General features: G+C 39.9%; 2 protein-coding genes across 2 annotated transcripts; one reads left to right on the top strand and one right to left on the bottom strand.

The window, feature by feature from the left end:
* The first annotated feature begins 6,715 nt into the window (after positions 1-6,715).
* Positions 6,716-8,488, top strand: LOC117631336 (60S ribosomal protein L31-like). The gene is made up of 2 exons (XM_034364434.1): positions 6,716-6,925; positions 8,024-8,488. Exons 1-2 carry the CDS (start codon positions 6,840-6,842, stop codon positions 8,301-8,303), a joined length of 366 nt encoding a protein of 121 aa, XP_034220325.1. The 5' UTR covers positions 6,716-6,839; the 3' UTR covers positions 8,304-8,488.
* Positions 8,489-9,493: 1,005 nt separating this feature from the next.
* On the bottom strand, positions 9,494-10,950 carry LOC117632420 (DNA damage-repair/toleration protein DRT100-like). The gene has a single exon (XM_034365884.1). It carries the CDS (start codon positions 10,787-10,789, stop codon positions 9,680-9,682), a length of 1,110 nt encoding a protein of 369 aa, XP_034221775.1. The 5' UTR covers positions 10,790-10,950; the 3' UTR covers positions 9,494-9,679.
* Positions 10,951-11,487: the final 537 nt, after the last annotated feature.

Here is an 11,487-nt window from a genome sequence, read left to right as displayed (position 1 = left end):
ACTGTAGTGCTTCCTGTTGAAATATAAGTAGTCAGCTGATAGAAAATGTAACTAAGCCTATTTAGCGAATGGTGTATTCACTTAGTCACTAAAATGACAGGTGTTAGGCTTGAGTAGTGAAAGGCTGTACAAGCCACATGTAATGTTTCTAGAAAGCAGATTTAGATGAAGGGCTGTGATACAAAGCATGTAATTGTATCCAGCTGGTCTTTCTAACGAAAATATAGCACACACAGAGTCTGCTCTTTTTGATCAGAGTATTGAAATACAAAAGCTTCTGTTGAATCGATTCTTTGTGTATTCTCTTTGCTCTCTCCACTATTCTTCACAAAACTCTAACATGGCCTCAGAGCCAGGTTGGATCATTTAGATATGGGCGTAATCTGTGAAGTCACTAAGCTCTATTGAAGCTCACCTGAAGCTCTGTTTAAGCATATGAGAAGACAAGTTAATTGATTTGAACCAAAAGATGTCTGGGTCTGGAGGCTCGGAGGTGAGGACGCCAATTTTCTCCGGTGAGAACTACGAGTTCTGGAGGATTAAGATGGTAACGGTTTTCAAATCTCTTGGACTATGGAGTCTGGTAGAAAAGGGGATTCCAACCCCTGATTCGAAGAAGAAGAAGAAAGCTGAAGAGTCATCGGAAGAAGAAGCTGATGCAAAGATGATCGTTGTGCTCATGAAGGACGCGAAGGCTCTGGGCATTATACAGAATGCAGTTTCTGACCAGATCTTTCCTCGGATTGCCAACGCCGACTCAGCCAAAATGGCGTGAAATCTGCTCCATAGTGAATATCACGGTGGTGATCAGGTCAGGTCAGTGAAACTTCAGAATCTCAGAAGAGAATTTGAATATATGAGAATGCGTGAGAATGAACCTCTAACTGCATATCTCACCCGGTTGAATGAATTGATAAATCAAATGAAAACATTTGGAGAAGTGCTATCAAATGAGAGGCTGGTTCAGAAAGTGTTAATCAGTCTTAGTAAAGTATATGATCCTATCTGCTTGGTGATTGAAAATACAAAGAGTTTGGAGACTATTGAATTGCAGGAGGTCATTGCAATTTTGAAGAGCCAAGAGCAGCGCTTTGACATGCATAATGTGGACACAGCTGAGAAGGCATTTGGCTGTTTCTCAGTCAATACACAAGGGTAGAACAAGAATAGTACTCAAACTGGCTCTGCAAAGTCTCAGAAAAATTGGAAGTCTAACAACAAACCATGGGAGTCTAGACCCAAGCCACAACAAGCTGGTGCTGCACAGAACGCAAATAGATCACAATATGTGCATCAAGATGGAGTGAAGCCTCAATGCAAAGTATGCTCTAAATTTCATTTTGGAGAATGTCGATATAAGGGTCAATCTAAGTGCTATAAGTGTGATAGATTTGGACATTGGGCTAGGGACTGTACTGCAAACAAAGGAGTGCATAAAGCAAATAATGCAAGCCAAGTAGAAGTAAAGGGAAATTTGTTTTATGCAAGCTGTGCAATCTCAGAGAAGAGTGAAAATGGAGAGTGGTATATAGACAGTGGTTGTAGTAACCATATGACTGGGAACAAGGAGCTGCTAATTGACATAAACACAAATGTCACAGGCAAGGTGCAAATGCCAACAGGGGAGCTTGTAGGTATAATTGGTATGGGGACTTTAGTACTTGACACAGGGTCTGGTACAAAATATATCAAAGAAGTCATGTATTTGCCTGGTTTGAAAGAAAATTTGTTGAGTGTAGGCCAAATGGATGAACATGGTTATCATTTGGTGTTTGGAAGCAGCATGTGCAATATTTTTGATGATTATTCACTGAATAATCTTGTCATGAAGGTGGCAATGAGAAAGAACAGATGCTATCCATTGTCACTGTCTTCAAATGACTTTATTGCACTAAGAGCTAGTGTGTCTCCATCTACCTGGATTTGGCACAAAAGAATGGGGCATTTACATCTAAATGGGCTAAACCAGCTCAAGGAAAAGGAGATGGTGCATGGTCTGCCGCATCTGGAAGCTGCAAATGGAGTCTGTGAAGGCTGTCAGTTTGGGAAACAACATAGAGAATGGTTTCCAAAGAACCAAGCATGGAGGGCAAGTACTCCTCTTGAGTTAATACAAATGGACTTGTGTGGGCCTATGCAAAATGAGTCACTTGCAGGTAACAAATACTTCATGCTTCTCATAGATGACTGCACAAGAATGATTTGGGTCTATTTCCTTAGATACAAGTCTGATTCACTAAATTGCTTTAGAAAGTTTAAGTCTATGGTAGAGCTGCAGAGTGGTTTTAAAGTAAAATGTGTAAAAAGTGATAAAGGAGGAGAGTTTACATCAAGTGAATTCGATAAGCTGTGTGAAGAGGCAGGAATTCAAAGGCAGTTTTCTATGGCGTATACTCCACAACAGAATGGAGTGGTAGAAAGGAAGAATAGGACGGTGGTAGAAATGGCGAAGGCTATGTTACATGAGAAGGAGCTACCCTACTATCTGTGGACAGAAGCTGTACACACTGCCGTGTACATATTGAATAGATGTCCTACCAAGGCACTCAGAAACAAAACTCCTTTTGAAGCTTATAGTACAAGGAAACCAGGTGTTGCTCATTTAAAAGTGTTTGGCAGCATCTGCTTTGTACATAAACCAGCTGAAGGGAGACAGAAATTGGACGCCAAGAGCACAAAGGGAGTGTTTGTTGGTTATGCTACTTGTGAAAAGGGTTATAGAGTTTTTGACCCTATCACTAGGAAGCTCTTATTGTCAAGAGATGTTGTATTTGATGAAGGAGCAACCTGGAATTGGAAGGAAGTGGCTGAGAATCAAGTGCAAGTGATGAACTATGAAGAGCAGCTTAGGAATTTTGAAGCAACACCATTTGAAACACCTGTAGGAAATCAAAATCATGGTTTCATGTCAGGAGAAAGTGTTTCACAAGGAGAATCAAATAAAATAGGCAGCAGAGTAGAAGACACTCAAAGTTTTGATCATACTCCATTGAAATGGAGAAAGCTGGATGATATTTTAGCAAAATGCAATCTGTGCATTATGGAGCCTAAGAAGTTTGATGAAGCTGTAAAGGATGAGTCATGGATAAAGGCAATGAAAGATGAGTTGTCAATGATAGAGAAGAATGCTACATGGGAGCTTGTTGACAGACCTACAGAAAAACCAGTTATTGGAGTTAAATGGGTGTTTAAAACCAAGTTAAATCTGGACGGCTCAGTGCAGAAGAATAAGGCAAGGTTAGTGGCTAAAGGATACTCTCAGAAACCTGGGGTAGACTACAATGAAACATTTGCACCTGTGGCTAGATTAGACACAATCCGAACTCTAATTGCATTAGCAGCACAGAAGAGTTGGAAGCTGTACCAATTAGATGTCAAGTCAGCTTTTCTAAATGGTATCCTAGAAGAAGAAGTATATATAGATCAGCCGGAGGGTTTTGTGGTGAAGGGGAGTGAAAGCAAGGTTTACAAGCTGCACAAAGCTCTATATGGCTTGAAACAGGCGCCAAGAGCTTGGTATAGTGAAATTGATGGTTATTTTGCTGAGTGTGGTTTCACAAAGAGTCAAAGTGAGGCTACCCTTTATGTCAAGACTAGAGGTGAAGCAAACATCTTGATAGTGTCTATCTATGTAGATGACATAGTCTACACTGGAAATAACCAAGCAATGTTGGAAGAATTCAAGCAAGATATGATGGAGAAATATGAGATGACAGATTTGGGACTCTTGCACCATTTTTTGGGGATGGGAGTAATTCAAACACCAACTAGCATCTTCCTTCATCAAAGAAAGTATGCATCAACCCTGTTAAGCAGATTTGGCCTAAGTGACTGTAAACCTGTGGCTATCCCTCTTGTTCCAACTGAAAAATTAAGTAAGGATGATGGAAGTGGTTCCACAAATGAGGAGCAATATAGAAAGATCGTTGGAAGTCTGCTGTATCTCACAGCTACAAGACCTGATATTATGTTTGCAACTAGCTTGCTTGCAAGGTTTATGCACTGCCCCACCACCAAACATCTTGGAACAGCAAAACGGGTTCTTAGATATGTGAAAGGAACACTTGACTATGGTCTGGAGTATGTGAAGGGAAAAGAGGCAGTTCTAATTGGCTATTGTGACAGTGACTGGAGTGGCTCAGTGGATGATAGCAAGAGCACTTCTGGATATGCATTTTCTTTTGGAAGTGGAGTGTTTGCTTGGGCTTCAGTCAAACAGAACTGCGTTGCACTCTCTACTGCAGAGGCAGAATACATTAGTGCCTCTGAAGCAACAACACAAGCTATTTGGTTGAGATTCGTTTTGGAAGATTTCGGAGAATTTCAAACAGAGGCCATACCACTGCACTGTGATAGCATCTCAGCTATTGCCATTACAAAGAACCCTGTGTTCCACCAGAAAACCAAGCATATTGATCAAAGGTACCATTTTATTAAAGATGCTTTGCAAGAAGGAATTGTGGATTTGATCTATTGTCCTACGAATGAGCAGCTAGCAGACATTTTTACAAAGGCTCTAGCTAAAGATCGTTTCTGCTATCTTAGAGAGAAGCTTGGTGTGAAATCAGCTCACAACTTAAAGGGGAGTGTTGAAATATAAGTAGTCAGCTGATAGAAAATGTAACTAAGCCTATTTAGCTGATGGTGTATTCACTTAGTCACTAAAATGACAGGTGTTAGGCTTGAGTAGTGAAATGCTGTACAAGCCACGTGTAATGTTTCTAGAAAGCAGTTTTAGATGAAGGGCTGTGATACAAAGCATGTAATTGTATCCAGCTGGTCTTTCTAACGAAAATATAGCACACACAGAATCTGCTCTTTTTGATCAGAGTATTGAAATACAAAAGCTTCTGTTGAATCGATTCTTTGTGTATTCTCTTTGCTCTCTCCACTATTCTTCACAAAACTCTAACACTTCCTATACCTCAAATAGAGTTCCTATTCAGTGGACAAAAATTGCATTTAGGTTTCAATGTAGACATAATAAGAAGATAGAAAAAAGGTACAAGGAATAATGCTCCTCATCTTCATCTTTTAGTTTTGCAACTTCGCGCAACTAAAACACCAGTTGGTGGGCCTGTCATCTGTAATTGGCATCTGCTATGTAACCAGTAAGAAAAATGGATCACTCCTAGAGTGGCTCTCACTTTAAATGTTCCTCTTGTATTATAGTTGACCTTATTGTTCTGCACCTGTGTTCGAAGAGCCACAGCGTGATTCTCAGGCAAGTAAACCAAGCTAAACCTTCCTTCTCCAGGTCTTTGAGTGAAAGGTCCAAGAGATTGGGTTGCTATGAGCCTGGGTTTTCAGTGATTCATGATGAGAGCTTCAAGAAGGAGAAGGGCAGATCAAACTCAATCAATAACTTCAATATTCAACCATTTTAAACCAAACCCACAACAGATATTGCTACGTGTATAAAATTAAGCAATACCTTGAATAATTAAATTGCGATCTATACATATTAAAAATTACCTTCAAATATATAAATGCAAGTGCACAAGTCCCTCGAGGCAATACCTTAAGATAAGAAATTTCGGATCCTCCAATAAGTAATTTTTGATTTCCATGTTGAGAAGCCGGACACCATCTTTGATTATTACCATTGAGTGAGGAGGGGGTACCTGCAAGAAAACACTCCGATGCTCAAGTCAGCGTTCGTTCATGAATAAAATTGCAGAATAAGATAAAATTTCATATTGCATGTCAAGTCCTGAAATCCTAAAGAAGAGAGTTTATAAATTCTTCTCTGTTGGGGGATTTAATTCATGCCCCCATTGTAGCTTCCAAGGAAAGAGTGTATCCACGGCTTCTCATCATGATTTTTTGTACGGTTCCCACAGACGGTGCAAACTGTTGGAGCAGGATTTCTTTCAGGAAGAAATATCTCCACAGGTTCTTCACTGAAGTCTGCATGCTTCTCTACTTCAAATTCCTTAATTGCTTTTGCAGGTAGGGATCTTATTTAGAAATCCCAGAGTAGTGTTCATCTTGTATATTCATCTTCTACGTGATTTCTGAGGTTCCTGTTATTAGTATCCATGCTAATATGCCACAAAGAAAGAATTGCTATAGCTACATCGAAGATGATTTAACTGCAGTTTGCTTCTGCATGAGGATATTCAGAATTTGAAATATGAAAATATTATAGCATTGCTGGGAAGTTTGTAGTGCCTTTTGGGTTTTTGGGATATATATAGACTTGTTCAATGTCTTCAACCATGGGGATTATAGTTTGGTTGTGCAATTTGCTTCAAGCTGTAGTTGCTCATAAACTCTTGGCATTTAAGTTGCTTGTACAACTCTACCAAAAGTATTTGGTAGCTGAAATTGGCTGTGGTTTAGAAGAGCGGGACCTAGCTAACAAATGTCAGGCCAAGACATGGCTCCATCCCTGCTAATATTTAGTTTTCACTTTTTTAAAGGAAGCTTGAGTTCAAATCTCATGAAAAAGAGTTAGTTGTGTTGGATTAAAACCAAATTTTACTCTAATAATATAAATTATGTAGCAAAACATATCTATCATGTTATAAATCGCCGCTCATTTTATAACACGTAAATTAGTAACACCAACCGAATTAGAGTACTTGATAAGGATTGACACATAAATATATTTTTTTTAAAAAGAGTAGCTAGGGATGTGGCCCAATACAGTAAACAGACCCAAAGGCCCAACTGACCCCTATAGCTATAGCGAGTCCAATAAGCTTGGTGCCTTTTTCTTTTAAACCGCGACCCAACTAGTATATATAGTGTTTCACCTAGGGTTTCAAATTTTTTGTCATCATTTAGGGTTTTAGGGTTCCGTATATCGGCGCAGAGCTTCAGAGCCATCAGCAATGGCGGACAAGTCGGGCCGAGGTAGAAAAGAAGAGGTCGTCACCAGAGAGTACACCATCAACCTGCACAAGCGCCTCCATGGATGGTATATATTTGTCTGTTTCTTCATTATTTCTAGCCCTGATGTTAATCTGTATGTGAGTCATTTCTCTATAGAAATCTGTGAGTGTTGTATGTCTGGTTGAAGATTGCGCCTCATTTTAGCTACTATTGTTTTGTTACATTGGCTTAGTTAAATCTTGATTGGAATTAAGGTTGAACTGAAATTTCAATTAGATGCTTGGATTTGATTGAATTTGAATTTGATTTAAAAATGGGTGCTTTAAAAGGTGTAGGTCGAGTTAGAGTTAATGAGGAAAAGAAAGTTTGTTTCAAAGCAAGCTCAGAGCCCAATTGTTCCCTTATAACATGTAGCTTTTAGCTTAACCTTTTAGCAACTTTGCTTGTAACCACTGGTTCAATGGAGGTTCCATTGTTTATATAGGAAAATAGGAAATGTAGTTGCATAAAGAAATTTATGGTTGAATTGTTTTTATTCAATACAATTACATTGCTTGTGAATATTTTAAATAAATTATTATGTGAATTTGCATTTGAAATCAGATTTCAATGTATTGTCCTATGACCTATCCTAAGCTATTATTACCTTATAGTCAACAACACCATTGACCGTATTCGAGGTTTAACCTAATCATCTCCTAAGCCTCTGGTGTTAAGCCTTATTTGATGCTATCCCTGCTTCACAATCAAATGCTATGCACAGCGATTAAATTCAAGAGCTAGTTTGTTTAGTTGTGTGTGGATTTTAGTTGTACAAGATAATCAGATTTCATATGGATACAAGTGAAAAAAGTTGCTCTAAAAATAGCCGTCACGAAAATCTTCTTGTCGATTCTCTCTGTTTTTCCTTTGCATTGGTGCCATCATGAATTAATTACCCATGTTAATGGTATATCGCAGCTTTTATGCGCTTTGCTTATCTTTAAAAGAACATGGCTGTTCGGATCGAATAAATAGTGGTCTAAGTTAAACAGCTTTGTATATTTCTTCCATCCTTTCTTGCCCTTCTCTCTGGCATACTGACATGTTTTTTTTTTTTGGTATTTGCATACTGCAACTTCTGCGCAGGCCTTGCCCTTTTGATTGAAAAATCATAATGCTGTTGTTATTTGTTCTTTTGTAGCACATTCAAGAAGAAGGCACCAAATGCCATAAAGGAGATTCGGAAGTTTGCCCAGAAGGCCATGGGAACGACAGACGTCAGGGTCGATGTGAAGCTGAACAAGTTGATTTGGAGCCGTGGTATCCGAAGTGTGCCAAGGAGGGTTCGTGTACGCATTGCCCGTAGAAGAAATGATGAGGAAGATGCGAAGGAGGAGCTCTATTCTCTAGTAACAGTCACCGAGATTCCACCAGAGGGTCTAAGGGGATTAGGCACCAAGGTCGTTGATGCAGATGATTGAACCATTGGTAACTCGGCAAATCGTTTTGTTCCATATCTATTTTTAGTGCAAAATGTGGTAACTTTTGTTTAATGTTGAGAGAATCAAACACTTGAGAGCAGTAAAACAGTTGATGTAACTTGGATTGCCATCCAGTCTATCTTTAGTTCATAACTTTCTTGTGTCTTAAGAATTTTTGTTTCATTTTTGTTGTGAGAATTTTTTTGGTGTGAGGTGGCCATTACTATTTTCTGTAGGCAGCACGAGAGCAATATCTTGGCATGTGGCTAGCGTTTTACTGCACACGTGCACAATTACTGTTTCACCGTTTGGGGCCCTTCTTCTTCAATGCTATTCGTACTGATGGGAGTCCGACTCGGAGAGTCATTATCTCACTAAAGCTTCACGTGTGATGTCTTTTAATTGGCCATTCTTGATCTGAAATCAATCTATTTTGTCAAACGGTCTTATTTTACGTCAACAGCTGTCGAAATGGCCAAATAGGTTGTGATTTGCTGCTGGAATTGGAGTGCCAGCTGAATCTTGTGGATATATGAGTTGTAGACACCTTGAGCTAAATCGAAATTCAAAACCTATTTAGACCAAAGGTAATCCTTAAACGAAAATGTTGAAAGAAAAAAGAATTTTAATTAATTTGACAACCCAATTACGATAGCTTCATCCATCTTGCATGTACTTTCCTTTTAAAAGAACAGAGTATTGATGTTTCAGAGGATGTTGGAAGGGATTTGAACACATGACTTTAAAATTCAGTTGAGCTATAAATTGCGTGTACTTTCCTTAGATATTAGAGTAATTGTTTTTAACCACTTGAGCTACAAATTTTTTATTATTAACTCTTATTTTTATAGATGGCAAATTGGAACAATACTTAAAATTCAGGTAGCGTCGTTTTAGATCTTGTATCCTAAGATGGAGGAGAATGAAAAAGTGGTCTACAATTATTGAATGTCGCTTTTTTATCATCCATTTCCAAAAGTATCAAACATTAATTTTTTTTTTTTTTTATTTCCAAGCATTTTGTATTTTCTTGGTGGATGATCACATCAATAAGGACATATTTTGCATGTAATGAGTCGACATAGTTTACCCTTTTTCCTCTTTAATCCTATAATCACAGGTCAAAGATCATATGTCAGGTGGGCTCCACCCCAAATTTTCCATTGGATTCATGCACAAATACGTGCATGAAAACAAAAACAAGAAACTCTTCGATTTTCATCATAATAATAATAATGTTTAAGATTGATTCAATATAATGAAGGTAATTAAGCGGGAAACACACAATTAATTAACTCTCTCTCTCTCTCTCTCTCTCTCTCTCTCTCTCTCTCTCTCTTACAATAATACAAACACCTTACACAATCTAATCTTCATTAGCAGGTTTTTAGTGGCTTTCCGCAAAGACAATCGTTGTAAGTAAACGACGACGGTTCGAGGTGATCGAACGGCGACCCAGCCGGAATTCTCCCACACAAGTGGTTATGGCTCAAATCCAAGTGCCCGATATACGAAGCCGAAATTATAGATTTCGGGATATTGCCCCTCAATTTGTTGAACGATAAATCGATCACGGTGAAGTAAGAACTCGGCCCAAACACATCCGGTATAATACCATCGAGAAAGTTCTTGCTCAAATTCAAGTTGCTAATGCCCGAGACAAGCAAACTCGGCGGTATGCGACCCGATATTTTGTTGGAATCAAGATTTAGCGTCGCGAGAACCGCCATTTTGCCGATTGTAAGGGGGATCGGACCTGAAATCTGATTCAAGGAAAGATCCAGATCCGCGAGGCGGTAAATTTGAGAAACCGAACTCGGGATTGTACCGCCTATGAGGTTTCGGCTCAGCAAGGCCCGGCTCAGCATGCTGAGTCGGCCGAAATCTCGGGGCAGCTCCCCAGAAATTTTGTTGTTTCGGAGGTCGAGGTGCATGAGGCTGGAGAGGTTGGTGAGTGAGGTCGGGATTGGGCCGGAGATGAGGTTGTCGGCAAAGTTGAGGACTGTGAGCCTGTGGAGCCGGCCGATACCGGCCGGAATCTCGCCCGAGATTTTGTTTCCGATGAGGTCGAAGATTCGGAGGAACGGCAGCGTCGTGATACATTTCGGAATCTCGCCGGAGATTCCCTTCCAATCGGCGATGGTGAGGCTGGAGAGCCGGGTCAGGCGGCAGATGGCCGGAGAGATGGTCCCGGTCATGTACCCGGTTCGGTGATTCTTCTCGTAAATCGGGTCTTCGGCCTCGCCCCGGAGGTTTATGTCTGCGACCCGACCGGTCTCCGGGTCGCAGCTGACGCCGTGCCAGTTGTGGCAGCAGTCGGTGCCGGTCCAGGAGTTGAAAATCCCGAAATGCGGCTCGTGGAGCGCCGCTTTGATTGCGAGAAGGGCGGCCAGGTCCGACGGATGACAGGCCCTGATGGAGGCAAAAGTAACGGCGAAGAGTATGACGGCGACGACTGTTAAGTGAAGGCGTATGGCTGTTTCCATTTTCTGAAAGGTTGGAAACTTTCTTTTTCTCTCTCTATAAAATGTTTGTCAAGTGTTTGTGTTTTTGTCTCTGAAAGTTGATGAAGGAAGAAGGGAAGCGGTGCGGCGGTGTGGTTGTGTGATGTCAGGCTTCGCAACTTGAAGTTGCAGTGAGTCGCAGTGGCTTTTTATATATAGAAAGTCAGATTATTTTTTATGACGGTTTTGCCCCTAACGCGGGTTTTTATTTTTAGGGCTTCTAGCTAGATTGACTTGAGTGCACTGGTTGGAGACTTGGAGTGTAGAGGACAAGTCTAATTTCATTTAATGCTTCCTGGAATTTTCATTGTATTATTGCCACATCACAAGATTGATCACGTCGCATATAATTAAGAAAATAAGTTGATCAAAGATTTGGAGATCTTGATTAAGGACTAAAACAGTTTATATATGGAGGTTGAGACAGAGAGAGAGAGAGAGAGAGGGGGGGGATAGTTCATAAATAGTGTCCACTAGATATTTTAGCTAAGGAGAAAAATCTTTCTAATTCAGCTCGTTTTACGTACAGAAAATTCAGGTAAATTTGAAATACATGCAACTATTTATAAATCATAGCGTATTAAGTAAGTTTGTGATTTGCATATAATATTAACTGGATAGTATATATTACTAGCTGTGCATGTGTGATTGTGATTAACATTTATCCTTAATTAGGAGTG

This window comes from Prunus dulcis, chromosome 6, assembly GCF_902201215.1.
Source record: "Prunus dulcis chromosome 6, ALMONDv2, whole genome shotgun sequence".
In the NCBI taxonomy this organism is placed as follows: Eukaryota; Viridiplantae; Streptophyta; class Magnoliopsida; order Rosales; family Rosaceae; genus Prunus; species Prunus dulcis.
The sequence above is the reverse complement of the archived record's forward strand: the minus strand, read 5'-3'. Positions and strand labels throughout refer to the sequence as shown.

What these genes read in the sequence shown, in the direction of transcription:
- LOC117632420 (XM_034365884.1), bottom strand. Translation starts at nt 10,789, where the DNA reads ATGGAAACAGCCATACGCCTTCACTTAACAGTCGTCGCCGTCATACTC.
- LOC117631336 (XM_034364434.1), top strand. Translation starts at nt 6,840, where the DNA reads ATGGCGGACAAGTCGGGCCGAGGTAGAAAAGAAGAGGTCGTCACCAGA. An exon ending in CACAAGCGCCTCCATGGATG is followed by an intron (nt 6,926 to 8,023) that starts GTATATATTTGT and finishes GTTCTTTTGTAG; the next exon opens with CACATTCAAGAAGAAGGCAC.